At 34.3% G+C, this 19,268-nt stretch overlaps 1 protein-coding gene across 1 annotated transcript in view; it reads right to left on the bottom strand.

Annotated features, from left to right (window-relative positions):
- Positions 1-274: 274 nt before the first annotated feature.
- The window catches only part of LOC144965115 (uncharacterized), a 19,406-nt gene continuing 412 nt past the window's right edge, over positions 275-19,268 (bottom strand). The window contains exons 1-9 of the mRNA XM_078900055.1: positions 17,968-19,268; positions 17,373-17,432; positions 16,657-16,712; positions 15,241-15,385; positions 14,520-14,616; positions 10,821-11,293; positions 8,959-9,073; positions 7,613-7,860; positions 275-3,479 (exon numbers count right to left, since the gene is read on the bottom strand). The exon at positions 17,968-19,268 is cut by the window's right edge and continues 412 nt beyond it. Coding sequence (XP_078756181.1) covers positions 3,264-3,479; positions 7,613-7,860; positions 8,959-9,073; positions 10,821-11,293; positions 14,520-14,616; positions 15,241-15,385; positions 16,657-16,712; positions 17,373-17,432; positions 17,968-19,053 — 2,496 coding nt within the window. The 5' untranslated portion in view covers positions 19,054-19,268 and the 3' untranslated portion in view covers positions 275-3,263. The remainder of the gene's footprint in view (positions 3,480-7,612; positions 7,861-8,958; positions 9,074-10,820; positions 11,294-14,519; positions 14,617-15,240; positions 15,386-16,656; positions 16,713-17,372; positions 17,433-17,967) is intronic.

Here is a 19,268-nt window from a genome sequence, read left to right as displayed (position 1 = left end):
GCCGGGACAAAACCAAGTAATCTCATTCCAAGACAAAGAGAGAAAGCAAGTTGGAAAACAGATATAGGGTGATAGAAGACACAGTAAGTGCCTCCCTGCCCACTACGGGAAGACAGGAACAACACCCAGACAGGGAATCTGAACAAGCAAAGAAACATAATAATAATAATAATAATAATAATAATAATAATAATAATAATAATAATAATAATAATAATAATAATAATAATAATAACAATAATAATAAGAAAATTAATAAACAATAAAAACAAAATTTAAATTTCACTTGGCTATTCTTTATTAGGATCAAGTAACAACTATCAATATATCAGGTGAACAAAAAATTGGACATAACTCGCATTTAATGATATATCTACAATGTCATTGTTGTTCATGGAGACCATGCAAGATGTGAATAAATGATCACTCTACAAATTGTGTCATATATGTGTGTCAACTTATTAAGTTGTTAAATGCATCTTGATAGTTTTTTATACCAATCTCAAAAATAATAAAACTTGCATTATATTCGTCATTATTCATAAATTAACAAATCATTAAGACATAATATTTACATATACAATTTCAAGAAGATGTAATTCCAGTCTCCGAATGCAGACACTATAATTGATTAAAGATTAATTACTTCATCTGATAAATTCAAGTAATAAAACAGAGAATAGAAAGATGCAGTAATGGTGTACAAATAAAATTGAAAATTTTTTTTTTTAAATTGTAACTTGTTCTGGATAATTATAATTATCATACTAAGGTAAATAATAACTTGGTTCTTATTCATACTTAAAATATTTTTGTCCTGATACATTGATCATCATGAGACAATGAATTATGAAAATGTTGCTGCTTGAAGCTCGAAGGAAACTTTAACTTTAACGATAAGTAATGAAATGTGACAGTGAATCATATACTTCAGTAAGAAGCAGACGATACAATATCTGATTAAATCATGCGCTTTAAAATACAGGTTAACCTCAATGGCAAAATCTTACACAAAACAGAATTTGAAATGAGTTGTAAAACTGTTTTGTCTTTTAAGGGTTATACAGCAATTGCTACATTTTAAAGCCATTTCAGCGCCAGTGAAAAGAGAATCGATAAAGGAAATTTTATTGATCTGAAGTTTACAGCACAAAGGAAAAAGTAAGTCAAAAAGGACTGATTCAAATAGGGAACAGAAGATTTCATGAACAATCTTATCTATGTGCCTATTTTGGCATAACATAAGTCCCATCCAGGCACAATCAAAGAAACCTAGCTATGAAGGATACACTCAAATATTTAGAAAAAGTAATATATTACTAAAAACTATAAAAGTAAATAACAGAGGCAATTTACAAGTAAAAATACATCTCTCTGCTAGAAATCCCTGCTAGGACCAGTAAAAACGAGCAATGTCAATCCAGAACAAAAGGAGAGCAATGTGTGTGGAAAATGGAAACAAATATACGGGGATAGAAGACACAGCAAGAGTGACCTCTCCTGTGCCCACTATGGGAGGCCAAAAAATCCCCGTCTTAAGTTGCCAAAATATGAAGCTACCATTCTTCCATAGGAGGACAAAAGGCCCCATCTCAAGTTGTCAAAAACCACCATCCTTGTCTTTTCAAGTCATTACAAGTCAACGAGACATTAATGAATCACTCCTCATAAAAAAATATGTCACATCATTAATATTATTATTAGAACAACTCGTATTATATACTCGCAAACCAAAAAAGGACATCTGAGGGCATCTACTCTCATTAGCTACTCCAAACTGATTTTCAAATCATACACACAGCAAATATGTTACCTGTTATGGTACTGGTAAGTAATATAATTCTAAGACTTCTAATCACCATAATAGAGCAATTAGTCCAAAAGTTATGCAACTTTGAACTTTAGATTTTTTAAATCGCATTTCAAATGAGCAAAAACCCCATTTTCATATCATGCTGACAGCATAGATTAGAATTTATAATCCCAAACTCACATTTCTTGAACTTACGCTACACACGACTGACAAATCACCCAAATTTTTCCAAGACTGTGGCTGTATTAAAAAGTTAGAAATTATTGCATTAAGAATGCTAAAAATTCTAATTTCTGCAATATTCGAATATGACCTAAAAATTGCAAAAATAACCAATTTTCAATAACAATTTAAATAAAGCCACACATACTTAAATAAGACATCAAATAAAAGCCAAGAATAAGTACTATTGAATACAAAACAAAATTAATTAACCAAAATTAGCATCTCCACTAAAATATCACTGATTCAAGTTTGATAGTGAAAAAAAGAGGAATAACAAGTAATTAAAAAAATTCACAGAAAATTAAAGAATACAGTTGCAGCAAAAACCAGTAAAATTAAAGCTTTTTATCAGTACTATCGAATAATGAATCTGTAAATAAAAAATAACATACAACTTTACTTATCCTTCCGCTGCAAATAAGGCTGAAAAAAATAATATAAAAATTTTTTTTAGATAAACTTGAAATGTTGGAATTTTTATGAAATAAGGTGTTTTTCATGACACAACTTTCAAAAATAGTGTTTGTATGAAGGACTTCAAATTGGTTAGTCAACAAGTTAAATTACACCAAACAATGGATCAGCTCAAATTTCTACACAAAATAAGAGAGAGGACGGGCTTTCATTTGATACAACTTTAAAACCTAAAAAAAAAAAAGTTGTCTTTATCTTGAATTTTTTTTTTTTAAATGATTTTATAAACACAATTTAAAATTATACCAAAAGAAAGCTCCCTCTTTCACCGTTATTTTGGTACCACTTGTGAATAAATCTACTAAAAGGGGTAGTTCAACCATGGAGAGTGCCAGAGGGGTATAATTTGGCTATCAAAACACTGTAATTTCAGAAGATAGGTATCTAAGACGGATCAATTTAACCTATTTTTCCAGCAACACTAATAAAATATGATATGTTTAGAAAGAAGAAGAATAGCACTTTTAAACTGTGCTAGAAGTACGTTCCTAGCCTAATTATGGAGCAAACGTCGACATTTTAAAAGACTGATATTTCGAGAAAAAACTCCAGCTGACATCATAATCCGCTATTTGGAGTAGCTACTCTCATGTCAAAAAAAAAGAAAAAGAAACAGTAATGTTCAATCCTAAACCTGACAACTCATGAAAGGTTTATTTAAGCTCAAACCCAAACAAGACAACCTATATCTACTTTCACTACTCATGGTTGACATTAAGACAGGACTGAACTCCCAAGCCTATCTCTTTCACTAAGCATGTCTCAATTTAGTATTTTTGGACTTGCTCCCACTACCACTTTGGCCCTTCTTTCTTGAGATGGTCTTGTTCATGTTCTTGTACTTTTGCTGGTCATTGCGGCTCATAGCAATCCTGTCGCGGCATCCTGACCCACCCTCCCAGTGGGCTGAATGAACTTTTGTCATGTGATGGCCACATGAAGAACATGGGCGTGTGGCAGAATAATTCTGTGGATAGTAAAAAAGAGAATTGTAATAAACAATGCTATTATTATTATAAAGAGAAATGACAACCAGTCAAAAACGTTTGGTATTTCAACTTCCATTACATTGCTGTGAAAAATATTTTCTAGAATCAAATATATTATTTCTTGTATTCAATACAATAATAACTAGGTAATATTTAGTTTTGTAATATTTTTTAATGCTCTTGATTTGGTTCCCATAATTACTGCTCTTTTGTGGGATTACATTTTCAGAACATTGTTTCTCATTTAACATGTCAAAGAGTGGAACTTTGCGCTAAGCAGTAAAGAACACACAAGTTCCAAATTAATTACGATAAGAAAATATTTTTACTGATTTTACAGAACTGTGTTTGAATGGTTTCAATTCTATAATCTAAATAACTTGTTATTTCAGTTAGATAGATATCCTTAATTTTATTGGTTTCACAAGGTTTTGTTAAGCTAAGATGAAGTGTCAAAAATGGCATCCTTATGCATTGAAAATGAATTTAAGGCTGATTTGCATGTAATGAATCCTGAAAACTTCATATAATAATCAAAGAGACCTCATTTGAGCCATTGGGAAATAGTGGGCTGCAGGTAATAAATCATTTTTCTTTTTTAAAATTACTTTTAATAAAAGAAGAAGAGGCTTTGAAATGTATTTATGCAAAACTAGCCAATCCATTTTAACATTTTTTCAAGGTCTGAAAAAGTCACTCTCTATTTGCACTTAAAGTTGGTTGTTGGATTTTTTAAAATGAATTTACAAATATTATTTGGTTGAAAGGAATCGCTTCAGTTATAAATGCTACTGTTAATCGTGCTGTCAAAATAAATAAATAAATACTTAATAATGGCAAAAGTAAATGACAATTTTTCATTGGGATGGAATTACACACGAGAAAATGACAGCAATAAATAATGCCTGAAGTCTGGAATGGTACATTTACTAAGAAATAGATACAATGGAAAAATTGACTGTAAAAACATAAGACAAAGTGCGAAATGTTTCTGATACGGATCATTCCGCAGTGAAACCAAACACAGAAATAAGAGCAGGGATGCCACCAGGCAAATTTTAAAAAGCCTGAAAACTTGTGCGGACGAGATACAAATCAACGTCAAGGGCTTTGTAGGGCTTTGAAAAATATCAAATTTGGAATATTGTTTCAGTACTTATTAATGCAATAGAGAGCAAATAACACACAAAAGAAAGGAGAGTCGACAGTTTTCAAATTGATAAAACAAGGTGCTGAAAACAAAATATAGACAAATTAATATCAATAGCTATCAGGGGTGAGAATGACTGGTCACATAAAAGGAGGAAATTTTTCATTGTGAAGATCATGACCCATCCATGCAACCATAACCTATAAATTTGAACTTCACTCAAATTCACTGAGATGCGATCCAAAATTTGTCTTGCAGAATTTCTGACACGACTCAGAGAATTTCAAAAGTTGAAAGTGTAATTACATTTGGTGGTTGTAGTAGAGATGATGATGTGGTGGTGGTTGTAGTAGTAGTGGTGGTAGGGATGATGTGATAGTGATTATAGTAGTAGTGGTCGTATGGATGATTATGTGGTGGTGGTTGTAGTCACTGTGGTAGGAATGATGATGTAGTGGTAGTTATTGTAGTAGTAGTGGTGGTATGGATGATGTGGTGTTATTTGTAGTAGTAGTGGTGCTAGGGTGGATGATGTGGTGGTGGTTGTAGTAGGAATGATGATGACGAGGTAGTTGTAGTAGTAGTGGTGGTAGGGATGATGTGGTGTTATTTGTAGTAGTTGTGGTGCTAGGGATGATAGTGTGGTGGTGGTTGTAGTAGGAGTGGTGGTAGGGATGATGTGGTAGTGGTGGTAGGGATGATGATGTGATGGTGATTGTAGTAGTAGTAGGTAGTAGTGGTCTTAGAGATGATGTGATGGTGATTGTAGTAGTAGTGGTGGTAGGGATGATGATGTGGTGGTGATTGTAGTAGTAGTAGTAGTAGTAGTGGTCTTAGAGATGATGATGTGGTGGTGGTTGTAGTAGTTGTGGTCTTTTAGAGATAATTGTGTGGTTGTGGTTGTAATAGTTGTGGTAGGAATGATGATGTGGTGGTAGTTGTAGTAGTATTGGTGGGGATGATGATGTGGTGGAGGTAATAGTAAAGGTGGTACAGATGATGTAGTGGTTTTGGTGAGTGTTTTTTATTCAGTGATAATAATACAGTGGAACCTCCCGATAACGACATGCCACGGGACCGAGTTTTTATGTCGTTATCCGGAGGTGTCGTTATTTAGAGGTTTCCAAGATGGCGGACAAAGTGGGCGTGGTAAGGCCCGCAGGACCAGTTTTTATCAACATTGACAAAACAAACAAAACATTGTAGTGTATTTCTCTTAAGAGGGTTCTTGTGCGTGTGTCTGGATGAGACTTTTAGGTGATCTGAACTGAGTACACTGATAGTGTGCTCCTGGAATCTACATCTGTTCCCTATTTAAACCATTCCCCTTTGTCTTACTTTTTCTTGTGTCATTTCAATTGTAAATCTAGAATGTGTTTACTATCCAATATTCTTCCTTTTTACTGGCGCTGCTATGACATAGACGTGTCACAAGCCCTGTAAAACCCTTTAAAACAAACAAAAACAGGTGATTCGGACGCTGCGAGATAAAATTCCTCCCACAAAAACACTACTACTACTCCTACTATACTACAACTACTACTACTACTACTACTACTACTACTACTACTACTACTACTACTACTACTACTACTACTACTACTACTACTCCTACTACTTCTCTCACCACATAATATCACATTTTCCAAGATTTTGTGTTTACTTGCTTACACTTACATTTATACCTTGGTTTTTATTAATGCATATCAGCCAAGATTCGTCAAAAAAGCTGCGTTCTCATTGGTTTCAAAAGCTGCGTTCTCATTGGTTTCAAAAGCTGCGTTCTCATTGGTTTCAAAAGCTGCGTTGTTATTGGTTCAAGCAGGAATCGTTTTTATAAACTTTGAGTACTCAAACTCTGTATTTTTAGTATCAGATATCTACGAAAACTGCCGAAAATCGACAAAATGATGTCGTTATTTGGAGGTTTTATCAAAAAGTGCGTCGTTATTTGGAGGTTAGTTTTACTGATCTTAAATAGAAAAAAAATCGGGACCACGGGTCAGTGTCGTTATCAGGAGGTTGTCATTATTCGGAGGTGTCGTAATCGGGAGGTTCCACTGTAGCAATTTGTCAAAAAGGAGGAAAATGTCTCCGTCTATCGGTCAAACACAAGCAAAGTGTAAAAATAACAGGAACATAGTTTTGTATTGGTATTATGTAATATATTACTATTACTAGTATAAATCCATTCTTATCATTACACATAAATTTACTTTTTGTAAACATTTAATGAATTGTCCTTTCCACATGTTAAAGGCCTACAATGTTATTCAAATAAAAGGACAGAAAGTGTTGTTTTGTTTTGATTTTTACTTTATAAAGCAGGCTACAATATCTTTTATTTTTTACCGAAACCTAGTGGTTATTCAGCTTATAAATACAACCCGAGAATCTCTCAAATTTAAAGCCATAGTCAAAAGGTAAAAAGAAAGAAGAGTAAACTAAGCCAATCACCATTGCTTTATTCTAATGTATTACCTCTGTATAACCAGATGATTTAATGGATGAGACTATCTACAGGTGTCAAAATATGACATAAGAAATAATGGTGATTTTGTAGTTTTGAGGAAAATGTTTCACACAGCAAATTCAGCGGAAAATTTCTGAGAAATTCTCAAAATTACTGTTTATTTATCCAAAAAAATTTTTGAAAAAGGAGGAATTGTGATGGGGATGGGTGGAGATAAACTACCATTTAGGTGCCAGAATATTCGACCGGCGGTGACAGCCCAAATTATTCACCCGGCAAAAAAGTTCCGGCTCAAATCATGATCGCGATTTTTTTCTCCTTTTATTTATTTATTTTTTTTAAGAATAGGTAAGACGGACAAAAACCGGAGGTTCCGGATTTTTTAAAAAGTGGCATCCCTGATAAGAGACATTATTTATAAATTTGAAGATAAGTAGTATATAAGTTGTGTCCTAAAAGCAAATGCACATTTTGGATGTAGCACTGACCTGCTCCTTGCAACAATGACCACAAATCATCCTATTGGCTAAGGTCATTTCATGATCCTCTTTCTTATCATGACAAACATCACAGGGATATGCCTTTCCACAGCATGGAAACCGCAGCCACCGATAACTTTGCTTATAATGGCGACAAGTGCCAAACTCAGGTAGAGGTTGTCCCTCTCGAATGGCTGGGTCTTTAGGTGGTTTCTTGCTATTTTTAGGCTTGGACACTTCTGCTTGTTTTTTCCTCTCTGAAACGAAATGTAAGTGAGGTTGTTAGACAACTAAGCTATAAAACCTGCTTCTAGTATGATCTGAATTCCAAAACAGGACTTCCATGCTTAGGTGCACCAAACATATTTCATGTGAAATTCAAATCCATCTGGGAATTATAAGTGAACTTAGAAAAAATCCGAAAAGATGCCATTAAATCATAGTTAAATTTTTACAAATGATAAATTGGTTCACTTTAATGGTGTTTGTTAAAATAGCGAATCATACTAACTCAAACATGGTTAATCCTAGTATCTCATCTGTGAATCAGGCAATTATAAATGCTGTTCACCCTTTTCATCGGATATTTTTTTCACGAAACAAATTTTTCAGTCACTCTTCTGATGAGGTATTTAAAAAAAAAACAACTGTTAAACAGCATATGAGGGTTATCTAAATTTTTATCTTTTATAATTCAACAGTCCAGAGTTGAGATGTAGGAATTATAAGGAGTTAAAATGGCTCTTAAAGTGACAATACACAAATGAATCTCAAGAGTGCTGCAGATTTTTAAGATATACACTATCTCTTCCTCTCTCCCCCTTTGCACCTCACTTTTTTTTTTAAGGGAGCAGGGGAGGAGTAAGGACTCTCAGGCTCTAAAATTCCTAGAAATCGACTCCCCCCCCCCCCCCCCCCCCCCCCAACCACCGCTTTCAAATTGTTTTTGCTCACCATACCCAGCTGAACTTTAGTGGTCTATTTTCAATTTACTTTTCATCTCTCTTTCTCCTTCGCTAACACACACACACACACATACCTTTATCTTTTACAGCCTCTTTCTCCCCCCTACACCCTTCCCATTATTACATTAAAAAAAAAATATTAAATATTCTCTCATCATGGTCTGCCTATTTTGTCTGGCACCTAACTAAGGCCAAAAGCTGAAACGTCATATATTTGTTATTGTTTCACTTTAAGAGCCATATTGACTCATAATTTCGATCAAAAAGCATCATATTAATGGATTTCATCTTCGTTTCTATACCTTTTTTAAATTATGAAATAAAAATTGAGATAAGTTTTCTTCACTGAACAAACGATGAAAGGAAAGGAGGAGGAGGTATAAAACATACCTTCATCAAGACTTGATGGTTGTAATTGATTAAACTTGATTGATTCCAAGGCAAACTTAAACCTTGCATTGCAAGCCTGACACCAGCCATCCATCATTTGTCCTGATGTCATACCCTGATGATGATAATATAAATAACACGAGATTGATTTGTTACCGACCAATCAGAAAACATGTTTACTACTGCTTGGAATCAGTGTTAAATCATATGGAACCATAGAAAAAGAAGTGGATGGAACTCTCAAGAGCCCATTAACTTTCCCTGTCAGTGCTAGATACCTACCTGTCTGAGGTCAGTGGAGGTCAAGTAGTATCAGGCAGTGCCTTGTCCAATGGGGGCAATTATGGATATTTATATTTCATAATAAGTTGGAAAAGCAGGGAAACAATTAAAGTCTATTATTATTTTCATTTGAAAAATCATTTGTTGTTCTAAATTTCAGTTCAAATTTGATTTTATTGTGGCTAAAACCTAGTTGTTGTTGTTTTTTGTTCTGGGGGGAGTACTTTGTGGATCTACTAATTTTAAGTGCTTGTAAATTTTGCTGCACTTCAATAAAAATTTCGGTAATTCAAAACTCATCAGCATACTGCATGGATTTTAATCAAAATCAAAACTCGTGTTCATGTGCAGTATTATCATATTGGCACTTGATTTTCTTGATTTGTATTGTTTTTAAGGGTTTTACGGCACTTGCAACACATTTAGGTTAAATCAGCGCCAGTAAAAAGGAAAAAAATGGGATTGTAAAAAGTTCTAGAATTACAATTAAAGCACCCAAGAAAAAGTAAGACATAGGGGAACTGGGAACAAATAGGGATCAGATGTAGATTCCAAGAGCACACCACCAATGTACTTTGTTTGAAATCACCTATAAGTCTCATCCAGACACAAGCACAAAATCCAACAAAGAGGAATACACTCAAATGCTTACATTATAACATTCAAATTAACATTTATAATATTACATAATTGAGAGATGATTTACAAGGAAAAAAATATCATCTTCCAAAACAATAATTATGCATTTGACTGTTTCCCTCCCAGCTAGGACTCCGGCCAGGGCCTGGACAAAACCAAGTAATTACATTCCAAGACAAAGACAGAAAGCTTGTTGGGTAACAGATATAGGGGGATAGAAGACACAGTATGTACCTCCCTGCCCACTATGGGAGGTCAGGAACCCCACCCAGGATTTATTCTTAGTTTTGTTAAATGGCATTCAAGCATTGTTTACAATCAAAACAATGACAATAGACATTGAAGAGTGAAAGCGTAACTGGTATACCCTTTTTAAACAGGAAAAATACACATTATCATGTTGTTCGGACGTGTCTTCTCTCAGGCACTGGTCTACTTATCAAACTCTTATGTATTCACTGGTCACACAATGCCCCCTTTTCCACCATCTTAAAAACCCTCGGAATAACGACACCCCTGGATAACGACATCATTTTCCGGTCCAAGGCGATACTGTTATCCAGGGGTTGCACTGTATGTAAATGTCATGCATATAAACATAAATCTTTGCAGTGAATATTATACTCATAGTAATAATAATAATAATAATAATAATAATAGTAATAATAATAATAATAATAATAATAATAATAATAATAATAATAATAATAATTCACTGCAGTGCATTCATTTTTAAAAATACCAGACTCCCCCTCTTTCTTTCTCTCTCCCCCCCCCCCCCCCCCCTTTTTTTTTCAACACTCTTCATTGAATACTTTTTGGATGTCATTAAAAAAAATAATAGAATGATGGTGCTGGAGGATTAGGATATTTGGGATAAAAGGATCATCAGATGAGAGTGTTGGAGGGTGGAAGTGTCGATAGAGTCAGAGGATACTTACATTGATTTTGGTAATCTTTCCACAGGACATACAAGAGATGACAATTTTACAATCTGGGAAAATGAGGTCAAATGCAAGACCACTGTCAAGATCGAGGTAACCAACAATAGATGAAAACTGGTGGGCGAGAGTGGGACGATACTGGATGAAAATCTCCTGGTGGCATTTCTCACAAGTTAATGCCACAGCCTTTTCACTACCGATTGTGATTTCAGAATGATGCTTGCATCGCGCACACTGGATAAGTAGACGAAGCCTTTCGAACAACAGAGATGATGCATTTTGTTTTAACTGCAAATGACGCAGCTCTATCTCTGTGCCTCTCCTATCTGTATCCAAGTCCAAAGCTGGTTGTCTCCCTTTCTGATCATCCTGAGACTGTTCAGATCCATCGTCTGAATCCAGACACTCATCAGAACTATCTTCCTCATCCTCAGTCAGAGAATCACCAGCATCCTCTTGGCTTTCAGATCCTGGAGAATAAAAAACCCAGTGATGACAAAATGTTATAGCAAAAAATGGCATTCATTCCCATAAAGATGCAATAGCCTTACAACCACTAAACCACACAACTTATCTCTTGCAAGCACACGTGAACTCTCGTTATCGCTGACTCCTTTTATCACTTAAAGATAGTGTATAACTTGACTTATGTCAGAGGATTTTATGATTTAATAAACAACCTTTAAAAAATGAGATCATGAAATATAAATCAGTTCTGACAAAATGTGTCAAAAACCAAAGAGAGCATCAAATATCTAATTTGATAAGAATAAAGATATCAAAGATAAACTAAAAAGGTGGTCTATTCATTGATGTGACCCTGTGGATTAAAAAATATATATTTTGTGTGTATGTGCTTCTATGATAGGGTACCCAAAACTAATGCTTTATTTGTTCGGATTTCTAAACATAAAATGTTTTGTTTTTTATGGCACAGAAATATGACAAAAAACCTTTCACAATATTTACGAAGCTAAATGTAAGCAAATACAATGATTTTTAGATGTGAATGTAAATCACACAATATAAAATGTATGACTTTTAGCTCACATTTGCATGTTTTTAAAAAATTAATCATTGAATTAGGAAATGATTTACAACTCTCTTTATTGTATTAATAAATTTAATAGCATCATTACTTAAATTATCCAAAGTTCCTTATCTGATTCGAAACACACTTTACAACTGGTATTTGTTCTATATTTTCTCTTATTTTAATTATACTTGAGGAGCTCTAGGGAATTACTTTTTAAATATGGCTTATAAAAGGTGATTGGGACCGGTGAAATTGAGATTTCCAAATAAAATGTAGTTCATTTCTGTATAATTACAAAATTTTTAAGTGAGTTTGCACTTTCAAACTTTTCCAACCTTTCAAGGAGCAATAACAGAACATCCCCCCAATCTGATCCATCACTTCCGACTCAACACAGCACAATATCATAACAATAATGGTAATTAATTCATCTTCTAGCCACCTTTATAATAATTACAAAAACCATAGTGCACCATTGAAACTGTACATTACAACTTAGTAGTAATATCGTTCGGCTACACTTCTATGTTCAAGGTATCAATCCAGGTTCGGAAGTCATCATCACATTTGTTGATGGTTTCAAATCCCCCTTCCAGTTTTGTCTCTGGGCAATCTAGTACGAGGTGGTTTGCATCTTGTGGTGCTTGGTTGCACTTTGGGCATGTTGGTGATTCTTGGAGCCCCCATTTGTGCATGTCGGTAGCTGTTCTTGTATGTTTTGACCGTAGTCTATTTGCAGCTACCCAGTATTTTCTTGGTTGATCCTGTAGACCTGGGAGACTTTTACAGGGGTCTTCAATTAGTTCCCCTTCTGGTGGTTTATTCCTTTTCCATTCCTCGCACCAGGCTTCTTGCGTGTTGTAGTTATCTTTCTTTGATAGGTAGAAAGGTGAACGAGATTTTAGTCTTGATGTTGGGGGCGCAGTTTTGTATATGGTTTGCAGAGGAGTTCCACTAAGTCAGGGGTGTATTCTTTCTTCCAGCGAGTTGATCTGAAAGTTCCACAGCTATTTGGGGTGTAAAGAAGATGAGCATCGACTTGGTTTATCCATGCCTGTAGTTCGATGCCTGGTGGGTTGGCTTCTTTGTATCCCCAGCTATTGTGGTGGCTATTAAAATCTCCAATAATCAGTGAAGGATGTTGCAGATGTTGTTTTGGTGGTTCAGACCATTTGATCGATGGAGGTTTGTAGATGTTTGTGATCTCCAGGTTCCCAACTTTTATTGTGCTTCTCTGTGTACCAGTGTCATCAGTTGTAATTCCAAGGTCGTGCACTTGTTCTGGGTTTCTGGTGTATGTGCTTATGCCATATTTTGGGTGGGATTGTTTGTTGACTTCTGTATATCCGGCAATGTTGGATCTGGATGGAACTGACTGATGATCCAAGTGTGTTACAGCTTAATGCCTGCCAATAAATATAGTCCAGCAGTTTACTGGGTTTAGTTTAACTGCTACTTTAATAGCAGCTTTTGCCCTCTTCAGAAAACCTGATGTAAATTCAGTTTTATAGCAAGGGGTGGAGTCTGATTTTACGATAAAAAGGCTAGCCAACATATCTATACTGAGGGATCCTCTGAAATCAGTCTTTATTTTCCTCACTTTACTAAACACACGCTCGCATTCACAATTTGAGTGAGGGATGATCAATGGTCCTAACATGAGGTGAGCAAGCCTTTGAAATTTCAACACCCTAAGAGAATCAACAAATTTGCTTAGTGTAGACCATTGCTGAGTCAAGGAAAGCTGAAGGAATTCCTGATCAAAGCTTAAAGTGTTATAGATATTGAATTCACACTCCAGTTTGTCCATGACAGTATCAGAAATTTCTCCATCCTGTATAAGGACCAAAACGCTAAACTTTTTGGGAAAAAAGCCTCACTGAGCTTGATGATACACAACTGTTCTTGGATAAATTCCCCATCCCAGCATGTTTCAAGATCTCATTTTCTAGAGGGAAGTTGGCAATTATATAGTGACATGTCTTCACATAATAGTCCCCAACACACTTATGAAATGGCAGTATGCAGGTCAAATCGTAACAGTTACAATTTTATGTAGAGATGTCTATTCATTCCAAATCATACACTAAACTTCTATAAAATGTGACATAAGGATCATTTCTCTAGAGCACCTAACAAATAAAATCTGAATCCACCATAGACAACATTTATGTGGTATGAGATTCTCGTCAATTTCATTTTCATTCTTAAATCTATACCCACGTTAAATTATTCACATTATATGGGGATATTCAGTATAAAAAACATTTGATTTCTCATAAAAATTTTCATCCTAAATTGAAACAATTTAGACTGGGCTAGAAACCTGCAAGAATATTTTTTGCTCCTCCATTCCCCACCCACCAAGCTAATTGTTAAACAGCCAGATCAATGATCAAATTCAGATGTAATTGAGGCACTTTGGATTCTTTAGAATGTTAATGTGGTCTATGCTACTGGTAAGAGAATAGTCAATTTTAAACATTTTACAAATATTCATTTAAGTGTCCTAAAACGCTATTGTGCAATGGTAAATATAAAAGGTGTACTATCAATGATGGTGTGGAATTTTAATTTGTGATAGAATAAAAGGCTCTTTAAAAATAAAAAAGACAAAAAATAAAACACAAGTAAAGAAAATAATCCTAGAGATTCTTTACCATTGCCATCATCTTCCACAACTGTGTATTTTGCTTTTAGTTGTGTTGCAGGGATGAATTCGAAACCCGCTGCTCTGGCTGTCAGCTCTCGCTTCAGCTGAAAATAGGAAAATAATAAACATTTTACAACACAAGGCTTAAAGGCTTCTGTCACAGTAAGTAATGGTAATTACAAAATTACTTTCTTAAACATTAAGACAATTCTTTAAAGTGAAGCTTCAAATGAACAACTCATTGTCATGATAAAATTCTAAAGTGCAATTTGAGTAGATCTTAAAATGATTGATTTTTAGCTCAGATGTGATTTTATATATGAAAAGCCCTCTTCAGTTTGCAGGGATTCAAAGTTTCAAAAACAGCTCAATAAGCATCTCAAAAAAGTAAAATTTTGGACTGTTACAAATGCAATTTAATTTAAATAGATAAAATAATAAATTAATATTTAACGTAAAGGCCGGGTTTTAACAAAAAGCAACACTAACAAGTAAGAATCAAAATATATTTTAATACAATATGAATTACTAGCAAGGCCCTCTTTATAGAGTGTAATAACATTGGACAGAATGAGCACTCTTAAACATCTGAGTAAAGTGGGATAAATTATACACATAAATAAAGCGAAAGACATTTTGATATGCCACTATGCATTGTGAATGAACATTAGTGCTATCAATTTTTTTTGCAACAATAATTACTGAATTATGATTATCACAAGGCTGACCTGCTTCAATGCCTCAGTCATGACATCCTCACAGTTTCTGTCCAACCACCTGAAGAATGGTCTTACCATCAACTCTGCCTTGTTGTTTTTGTTTAGCTCCTCTTGCCTGTCGCTGATCCATTCATTCATGCACACCTCCAAATACCTGAGTCAAATAGAAAGATATTCAATAATGCAAAATTGATAGTCAAAGGACATCTAATTGTTTTAATATATTTAGTAATAAAATAATATTATTTATCCCTCCAGAGGGGGATAATAATAATAACAACAACAACAACAACAACAACAACAACAACAACAACAACAACAATAATAATAATAATAATAATAATAATAATAATAATAATAATAATAATAATAATAATAATAATAATAATAATAATAATAATAATAATAATAATAATAATAATAAGCATATTTCTATAGCGCCTTTCGTCAAAACCTAAAAGCGCTTACATTTAAAAAAAATTTTTTCAAAGTGACCGAATTGACCTCATGATCTGCCATTTTTTTTTCCTTCAAAACTTAAAATTGCAAGAGTTTTCCTTTTTTAGTATACTTGATTCATTCTAGAAGCTTGCATAGTGGCTGACAAGAAGCAAATTTTTGCCCATCCTTTGTAATAGATCCTCAACGGCATAAACAAAGCAAATTTTGCAATTTAATATCAATTTGATTATCCAAAGGCAGAATTGCAAACATTTCAATAACAAAATTTAGGAAAATTTGTGGGGAAATCTGGATCAAGATGTGATGATGATGATGATGATTTTTCTGGACTTGTGAAATATGAAAAATTGGAAAAAGTGCTGGAAATTAGGGCAATAGGGATTGACAGCAGATATCAAGAATTTCCTGCTTAAATCTGGAAAACTGCAGAGCAATGTCTGTTTCAATCTGTAGTAGTTCCTCAAAGACATAATGTCAATGGAGCTAGAGTCTTCCTGTCTTTGTTTTGGTCTTAAACAGACAATAATCACTGTTAATCTTTAGATATAGAATGTTTGTCTATCTCAAAGAATTCACTGCAAGATCTAATAGTAATAGCTACTCGATTAATTCTGGATGGCCTAAGAATAAACCCCAACTGCATCCTCGGCCTGACGCTGATCCCTTTGCATGTGAGTAATCACTACACTGAGCTATTGCAGCTTCCTTCTACAGAAACTAGAATAAACTGTGCCTCGTTCATCTTGTCAGCTCTAAAGATCTACAATAAGACTTTATAATATACATGTCTGGGATCTATGCGTGATTGCGAACATAATAAAATTAAATAGTTTTAGCATTAATCTGTGCTCATCAGTTGGTAAAAGATAAGTGAGGTTGATAGTATGGCAAAGTGGTGTACTAATAATATAAAAGAAAAATAGAATGAAAAGAAAGGAAAAAAAAAAGAAGTGCCATCAATACCTTCTCACTGTGTCAGGCAGGTCTTGCTTGTCAGACGGGACTGTGATAGACATGGCCTAATATAAAACAAACATTAAGACATACAGACAGTTTAGCCAAGAATGGGTCAAATTGAAGACAAGATTTAAGATTCAAAGTTTATTTTGAGTTAGTTTGCCAATACAACACATATCAAAGCACAATTTTTAATGAATTAAATCAACATACCGCAATAATTTTGTAAATAAACAAGAACCAAATAAAGTACTTGTTACTGTGTATGTGTCAATAAAAAAAAAGTGAAATCAAATTCTTTTAAAATTAGACGATGGTGATAATATCAGTATCAGTCATGCTCAAGATTATATCAGCGAAGAAGGTAATGATGAGAATGAAGATGAGAATGATGATGGAATCCTTGGAATTAGATTATAAAAATAGAGTTTTCTTAAGTCTTTCGAGTTCATATGAATGGTAATTCAAACAAATTTGTTGATTTTCAATCATGGTGAACTTGAGAGCTAAAACAGACTTCATGAACAAAATTCTGTCCTGAATCAAAATACATTTTTACCATTTGTGACCTTAAATGATATCATGATATGGTAGCAAAAGGCAACGTAACATTACACCATAGACAACTATTTCAGAATATAAAATGCTATATTACAATTTTTTTATTTCCTTTAAAAATTTAAAAAAAAAAAAAAATGACACTGTTTTTAGTTCACCCTTACCTTTTCTGGATAGTTTCCAGGTAATGTCATGTCAAGAGTGAAGGTTTTGACATCATACGGCTGTTGATGGAAGGAAAAAAAAAGTAATATTGTTTGACACTATTCTTTGCATTTTGAGAACATTATAATATTAATATGATTGTCTCTGTTTTAACAATTTGTTTTACAAAAAGAATGTGTCATCCCACCAGTGGTGTCTGGGTAATTAATTATCTGTAAAAAGTTGTTTGCGATAGATCAGCTGCATCCAAATTTTAAAACGTAGCATGCAATCTCTATGATTAATTTTGAACCATAGAAACTGAAAGGAATTCCAGCTAAATGGATCATTTGCCTGTTAAAAATTAATAACATAATTATATAGCAGACTCAATTTCTCCAACTTACTCCAGGTTCAGTATTCCTACTCTTTCTTACTCTTAATCCAAATTCTTATCCTTTTCAACTTTTAACGAAAAATGAATAATCTTGTTTGATTTATAACTAAGACGGTATATATTTGATCAAGACTACAACCATGAAAAAAAACAAAACAAGAAAGACACTAAATAATTGCATATCAAACAAAAAACAAAACAATAACATTATTACTTACCCAATCAGGGTCTGATGGCGCAAACACCATTTCCATAATTATTTCAGTGCCTTCGGTTTTAGCAGAGTCTTTCATTTCATTGCTCCCACAACATTTAACTGCCTGGAAACGTTTTTCAAGATAATTCACATCAAACTGACGATATTTCTCTGTCCCATTCGACAGTAGGTCTGGTAATCTCATAACTTGTGGCAGAACACCAGTTGGTCTCACTGATCTCGGATACTTGTTCGGAGGTTTCACATCAACAAACAGGTGTGATTTTTCATCATGCCTTGCAGCTTTCTCGTCTGGAGTTGCAATATCGCATTTTTCTTCACCATCTTTATTTGATTTGTATCCAGTGTAATGCATAAACATACAACGCTTTCCCCTGCTACAGTAACCTGACTTATAATACCTACAGGGCTTTCCATTCCCTTGTGATACATTGTGGGTGCCTCTAGAAATGCTTTCCACTGCAGGATCTCTTGCCTTAGTGCTTGAATCGTCTTGATTGAAGTGTACGTCACATTCTGCAAACTGTTGGTCTATGACTATGTCTCCCACAGTTGATTTTGAAGAATTCCTCTGGAATCTAGGAGGAATTTGTTTTCTAGCATTTTCTGAATGTCTTGGTTTGCTAGCTGAAGCCGTAAATCTGATGTCAGACTTGTCATGAACAAATCGGCAATTTCTGCCAAAAGCGCAGTATCCATGCTGTTTAAAATACCGACAGATATTCCTTGGTTGTGCTACAGCGGTGTTAACATTAACAGTGACTCCTGTGTTAGCGGCAGGCTCAGATATTACACATTGGGATTCATCCACCGGATTTTCACGGCAGGAAGATGATTCTCGAAGATGAGGTGGTCTTAGTGAATCCTCATTATAGATATCGTCAGTGGAACCAACAAAATGAGCTCGAGGTTGGAAACTTTGGGGTTGATCACTCTTTTTTACTGCTCCATTTTTATCGTCAATTTTTTCTATTGAATGAGGAGGAGGTCTTTGACTAACTTCGCTGTTGTGTAAATAACGACAATTTTTACCAAACTTACAATTTCGATTATAACTGTAAAATTTGCAAACTGATTCAAATGACATGGGCTGAAAATTGATTGACGGTAGTGAAATACTCGAGGACAAGAGCTCCAACTCCAACGTGGTGTAAGATCACGGATGAGTTTTTGGATAAAATCAAAATTAAAAGGTGAAACCTAGAAACACACTTACAGCCTCAAGCTGGCTGACAAGCCTCGTATTTCGGGATAAAAACAAGCGACTTTTTATACAGAAAGCTGAAGCTAACGACAAAACAT

Source organism: Berghia stephanieae, chromosome 2 (genome assembly GCF_034508935.2).
Source record: "Berghia stephanieae isolate SIO BIC M18660-M18661 chromosome 2, UCSD_Bste_1.3, whole genome shotgun sequence".
Taxonomy (NCBI): Eukaryota; Metazoa; Mollusca; class Gastropoda; order Nudibranchia; family Aeolidiidae; genus Berghia; species Berghia stephanieae.
The sequence above is the reverse complement of the archived record's forward strand: the minus strand, read 5'-3'. Positions and strand labels throughout refer to the sequence as shown.